Source organism: Pygoscelis adeliae, unplaced genomic scaffold (genome assembly GCF_000699105.1).
Source record: "Pygoscelis adeliae isolate BGI_AS28 unplaced genomic scaffold, ASM69910v1 Scaffold354, whole genome shotgun sequence".
Classification (NCBI taxonomy): domain Eukaryota; kingdom Metazoa; phylum Chordata; class Aves; order Sphenisciformes; family Spheniscidae; genus Pygoscelis; species Pygoscelis adeliae.
In genome coordinates this window covers 79906-86487 of record NW_008824618.1, presented here as the reverse complement: position 1 = coordinate 86487, position 6582 = coordinate 79906, and the positions used below count along the sequence as shown (strand labels likewise).

The 6582-nt window shown below is 38.3% G+C and overlaps 1 protein-coding gene across 1 annotated transcript in view; it reads left to right on the top strand.

The window, feature by feature from the left end:
* The window catches only part of LOC103915536 (cytosolic 5'-nucleotidase 1B-like), an 8359-nt gene extending 2161 nt beyond the window's left edge, over window positions 1-6198 (top strand). The window contains exons 3-6 of the mRNA XM_009322374.1: window positions 2705-2834; window positions 3350-3472; window positions 4152-4336; window positions 5326-6198. Coding sequence (XP_009320649.1) covers window positions 2705-2834; window positions 3350-3472; window positions 4152-4336; window positions 5326-5664 — 777 coding nt within the window. The 3' untranslated portion in view covers window positions 5665-6198. The remainder of the gene's footprint in view (window positions 1-2704; window positions 2835-3349; window positions 3473-4151; window positions 4337-5325) is intronic.
* Window positions 6199-6582: the final 384 nt, after the last annotated feature.

The window sequence follows — 6582 nt, the reverse complement described above, 5'->3', positions numbered from 1 at the left end:
CCCCTCCCCTCCCCTCCCCTCCCGCCGGCACTAGGGCTGGGCGCCTGCGGGAGATCACGTACTGCTCGCATCACCGGGACCGGAGTTTCACCCCCGGCGCCACGGTTTGCATCCCCCGGCTCTCTGCTTCACATCCGAGGTGTGGGTCAGGAGCAACCTGCGTTTGCTGCTGGAGGCGGGGCGCACGAAGCGCCTTTCCTTTTAAGGCCGTTTTCAGTTAAGATGCGCCCCCAAATTGTTTTAAGTCTGTTGCAACCTCCTTCTCTCCCCAAAAAAGACCGAAAAACCAAAACCAAAGCATCTTAGTTCCTCATTCCATTTTTATGTCTCACTTATATTAGGACTACTGTGATTAAAGATAGCATTGATTCAATATTATTCGAATTACTTTATTCAGAAATGAACCTTTTTTTTTTTTCTTTTTTTGGTCAGCTTTAATTTTTCCTTTCGTTGTCACCCTGGAAATTGTTCTTGAGGACCAGCAAAAGAAATAGACCCCCTAGTTGGGAATCAGGGTTTAAGCAGAAGTGAAATGGAATATTTTGCTTTCATTGCACAAGATAAGAGAAATGGCCAAGGTAAACAGCCTCCAGCATGGAAAGCAAGTGAAATTACAAAAAAATGAAAAAAAAAAAAATACGTATGGTTTTGAGGGACACAGGTTTTAGTGAGACTGACTTGAAAAAATGCTGTCTACAGAGTTCATTTTATGTCCATGGAGAATTGTTTGATAAGCTTTACCACAGCAGTTTTAGAAAATTTATTAAATCACAATTAACAGTCATACTTGCTGACAGTAGAGTTGTGGCAGAACACTTCTTTCAGGTTTTAAAAGTAGATTTTCATTGCTTCAGTTCTAGTCTCGGGAAGTTCAAACATTTTCAGCATTGCTGATCACTTTTTGGAAATACATAGTGGAAAAATTACTTAGGTCAATACCCATGCTGTTTTAAATATAACAGATAGCTATTAATAGCATTAATAGCACAAGCATAGTAAAGGCAGTTTTAACATAAAAGCATTGTCATAAAATAATTCACTTTGTACACCAGTGATGCTCGGCTGACTAGCAAATTTACTGCATCTTTTCCTATCTGTAGCAGCTAGAGATAGCAGCCCTGCTAGCACAGTCAGTTTTCAAGAGATTTGTTAGAGTTCAGTGTCAAATTCACTTTGAATATAAGCGAGATTTGATTTTTTAACTCCTCACACTTTGAAAATCAGAGCTGTTAGCTATGCCCAGCTAAATGCACCTTGACCTCTGTTCCCTTCCAGTATGCTATTTGCATTTTAATTCTTTATATTTTTTAAGAGATTCATAAATTGCTTAGTCACAGGAATCATTAGGCTAGAGAACTGCGGGTTTGTTGGGTGATGCTTTCTACTTGGAGACAAAGAAGGCAAAAAGATATATTTTTGTTTGGATTCCTTTATTGAAGACACTAACTTAAAAGTATTATATCTCATGCTTGTAGCACTTAAGAATCTTAATCACAGGCCAGGATCCCCTTGGGCTGCAAAATGTACACGCATTGGACAAAAAAATGGCATCCCCTCCTCCACCGCCCCTTATTCTCTAATACTTTAAGAAATTGCTAGTGCATGAGGGTATTAGCAAAGAGTACAAAAAGAAAAAAGGTACAAAGGGGTTATGACCACATACTAAGGTTTTTTCCTAGGCCTTATACCAGGGTCTCACTTAGAGTTTTCCTAAGCATAACCCCACATGACATAGCCATGCTTTTTAAAGTGGGATTCCCAGAATTTAATTATGAAATCTATGTTTTAATTCTTAACAACTGGCCTGACTTTTTAAAGCATCTTAATGCAAATCAACCCATCTTGCATTCATTTGATGATTCATCGTTGGCTTTATTGCCGTAATGCCAAGGAATTCCATTCAAGGGCCAAGATCCCAAAGCAGAGATCTGTGTATAAAACTAGAGCAAAAAGCAAGTCTTACTCCAAAGGGATAAGATTCTAAATAAGATGAGAGAACAGATGGATACAGAGAGAGACAAGCAGATGAAAGGTCAAGGAAATAAGAATGCCAAACTGTGGGTATAACATGTTGGCCCATTATCTTTAAAGAGATCTCAAATGAATCAAAATCTCTCTCATTCACTACCGCAATTAGAAATCGCCAAGGTAATTGTGTTTGACAAAGTACGTTCTCATTAGTTAAGGACAGTCTTGGACACCTGACCACCTGAACTGTGTCAGTAAATCTTTGCATAACAATATGGCCCAAATTCACATTTGTGCATACAAAACAAGTAGTTGCACGTATAAATTCCTTTACACCTTCTCCTTGATTTCACAAGAACAATTTTCAAGTGGACAAGAAAGCGCAAGTCCAAGTTTCAAGTGGACAAGGAAAAAAAAAAGATTAATAGGGATTGTGGTAATGTTCAGCAATGCATTGATTTATTCTGGACGATCATGGTGCCCCAAGAAAAAGGATTTCCATGATAAAGTTAAATTCTGTAACTCAGCAAAAGAAACTTACTTGCTTCCCTTCAAATGAACCCAGTCAAATGGTTGCTGGGAGCAGCAGAGCACAAAGGAGTAAAACAAGTTCAGCAAGTTAAACTATCAGGTATTTCACATTCTCCTTCAAGACAGTCCTATTACTAAGCCCATAGCGATTAAGAACTGAGGCATATTCCACTTGTCTATTGACTTCCACATTTTTAACCTGCAGGCGCTGGAGCATGTCAATGCCCGGCTTCTTGAGCTGTACCCTGATGATGAAGAACGATTTGATATTGTTCTGATGACTAATAACCATGCCCAAGTGGGAGTGAGACTCATAAACAGCATCAATCACTATGGTAAGCAAAATAAATACTACCTTGTAGAACTGCCTGCTGTTACATAATAAAATGAATTTATTTTATTTTTCCTGTTCTGACCTTGGTAAAAGCAGCTTCTTTGATACAGACGCCTATTCCTCAGAGGATGATACTTATTTTTGGGTGTTAGCGTAAGTGAGATAGTGTTAAACGGAATTTGGTCCAAAGCTCTAGATTTAACTTGTCAGGTGTGAATCATAATTTCTGAGAGGTCCTTAAACTTTTCGTTGTTTGGTATTTACACCCCCTATACACATAACTTCACAGCAGTTATTCTGCTGTCTTAGAGGGATTTTTTTTTGAATTCTCAAGGAGGAAGGGCTGATCAAACATTGTAGTCAGTTTAAGTTGTCTAGCTTGTTGAAATTACAGTGAACGTTTTTCTTTTTTAAGTTTGCTGTCAGCTGTAGGCTAGTGTACCTTTTTACAGGTTCCTTTTACAGGTTTGCAGTGCCGAGGCAGAGTCACACCTTGTTGTGCTGTTCTTACTTTAGGCTTAACAATTGAACGTTTCTGTATGACGGGAGGAAAAAGCCCTATTGGTTACCTGACTGCGTACCTTACGAACTTGTACCTCTCAGCAGATTCTGAAAAAGTGCAAGAAGCTATAGAAGCAGGTTTGAATTGACTTTCTTTTCTTATCTCTCCGTTGAGCTTGTTAAAAAATGAATATATTGTGTGTCTTTCACAGAAAGTAGTGCTGCTTCATCAAATGCAAAGTCACAACTTTGTATGGTGCAAACTTACCACTTATTTTTACTTAATCAAATAAAATGAGGTTATTTCTCTGTATTGTTCCTCTCTGACTCTTCAGCCTGCTGATAATGACAACTTAATCACCCTCTACCTTTGTCATACCTTTCTGTCTTCTCCCATGCTACAAGAAATGAACTCCCATACACACCTACGCATCTCTATTCAACTTCTGTTTGAGTAGAGTCATCGCTTTGATACGACTTACAAAAAACAACTTCTGTGTTTTGTTAAAAAATAGCAAATAGTTTGACTCAACAGTCTCCTTGGAATTTCCTGCTTTCTCTCATTTGCAGCACACCTGAGGGACCGGTTTCGTATATTCTTATATGGAAGTGGAAGGAAGCATGTCTAAGGGTATGTCAATGGGACAGCTTCCATGCGTTTGTGTTAAAGAACAGCCATTACTAATTAGCTTTAGTGATCGTTTCTGCTCACCGTATATAAAGGTCACCACAAATAAGTTGTTGGAACCGAACTGCTGACAGTTTAATGAATGACTTTGCAGGACACGCTAACTGAGGTTCTCTGGTCCATTTTCAGGCATCGCATCAGCTACGATGTTCACTGCCAACAAAGACGTTGCTTACTCAGATACACAGTTGAGGGTGGCATTTGATGGGGATGCGGTTCTCTTTTCTGATGAATCAGAACTGATTGTCAAAGAGAAAGGATTAGATACATTTTTTGAACATGAACAGCTGAATGAAAATAAGCCTCTTGCACAGGTTTGTACTTCTTTGTATCAGTGAGTTTTCAAAACCTGCTAATTTTCACTGCTGCTGTATTTCTCCAGTTTCCCCAGTGTGTATGTATTCTTCTTTGTGGAAGCTGACTGCCCTATTTATTTCCTGTTTCAAGGATAATTTTTAAAATGTATGTTTGAAATGAAAGAGCCCACGGCTGCAGTCCTTTCACCAGATCTCCCACTTCATTGAGAGAACTGCATAGATGACAGTGACTTACAGTTGTATTTTAGTTGTATCATTAGAAAAAGGAAAGGCTACTACTGATTTCCTTGATCATTTTTTTTATAAGATTGTGTAGGTAATGTTAATTTCAAACACTGGGATATTCTGGTTATTGAAACACGTAATATCTGTGCTTATTCCCAAGCAGAGCTATGCCATTTGTCTAAAAAACACAAATATTTTAACATTAGCTTAAACTGAAAGACCAATTCTGCTATTGTTAAAAATGGTATAAATTCAGACTAAAAGCTTGATTTATGAAAGTACTGGACAGTGCAATATATTGCAATTTGACCCAAACTATCATTTACTTCTTTTAGTCGGAGTTTAATTCTAATATTGTCATTAATCTGGAAAGAGTTCGGTGACGTCTATGTAATTAGGTCTCTTAGTGGTTTTTGCAGAGAAAAAAAAATTGCAGCTCATGGTTCATAGTAAAAAGAGTTAAGTGTTTTTAAAGAACATTTTATCATATAACTTCATATTGGAAGAGATCTTGTAAGCCTTGGTGAGAATCAGTTTCCTACTGATCATACCCTGTAGGATTACAGTTTTAACATTTTTCCAATTTGTGAATTCCTAGTGAGGGTGCAGACCCATTTGGATGCATTACATAGAGAATTTGCTGAGCAGCATAGCAGTAGGGAAGGAGTCCTGTATGCAACTGGCAATCTGAAAGAAAGCAAAAGAATGATTTTGGGAGCTGTGGACAAATACTAAATATGCTTCTGGTATTTCATACTCAGGGTCCTTTGAAAGGTTTTCTGGAAGACCTAGGGAAACTCCAGAAGAAGTTCTATGCAAAAAACGAACGATTAAATTGTCCCATAAGGACCTTCCTGGTCACAGCCAGAAGTGCGGCGAGCTCTGGAGCCAGAGTGCTGAAGACTCTTCGTAGCTGGGGTCTGGAGGTTGATGAGGCACTTTTCCTAGCAGGAGCTCCTAAAGGACCGATCCTGGTGAAAATCCGCCCTCACATTTTCTTTGATGACCAGATGTTTCACATTGAAGGAGCACAGAAATTAGGCACCATAGCTGCGCATGTTCCCTATGGCATTGCTCAGAAATACCACAAATCTGCATGACTGGATGGCACCATTAACGATAAGGTTCTTAACTCAGCCAGCCTCTAATATACCAATAGTGATGTCTACATTTGTATATTGTGAGCACTATGTTTAAAGATTTAACTTCTGGCTAGAACAGTTTATTTCCTTTAAAGGAAATATTTTTAATATAGGTAAGTTTTTAATAGAGTTATTTTAACAGCATTCTTAAGCAGTTTAGATTTTTTACCTGTCTGGATCTAACACTGTGGTTTTGATATTAGGAAAAGATTTGTACTGTTTTTATAGCTTAAGGCATATTTTGAGAGACAGAGAGAACAGTTATATTTTCTCTAAAAAACTGTTGATGGGTTATTTATAACAAAAATCATGCTGCAATGCTAGTCCTTTATGGTTATTTCTGAAGTTACCAAAAGCACAGTTTACATGTAAGTGTTTACCTGTTGGTGGTTTGCTTCTTAAATATGTGTTCAGTAGGTTTGTTATCACAAGGTTTCAGCTTCCAGTGAAATGTTAGCTTATTTGATCTTGTGTTTACAGGAACCCTTTATTTTTCTATGTTATTTTCCTATTCTAATAAAGCTGGCTTTACAGAACACTGTCATTTTTCTATGTAGAGGTTTTAGTATAGTTTCATGTACAGAGTTTATGCGATCAGCGTCTCTGTGTCTCTTCCCTCCCCCGGATATTTAGAACCAGAAGTGACCACTTTCAGCCAAATTTGAGAGAGAGCTAGAAGTCTCAAAGAGGCTTAAGTCCCAACAGATTTCATAGAGCTGGGCAGAAGTCAGAGATGCTGCAAGAATCTTGACTGGGACAAAGACTGAAGCTTTAGAGCATACCTTTGTAACAGCAGAGAATCTACCCTAAATAATGCTGTTGATGGAACTCCTTGTTTCTTGACTAGATTCACTTAGGATTTACAGCTGTTCTGTG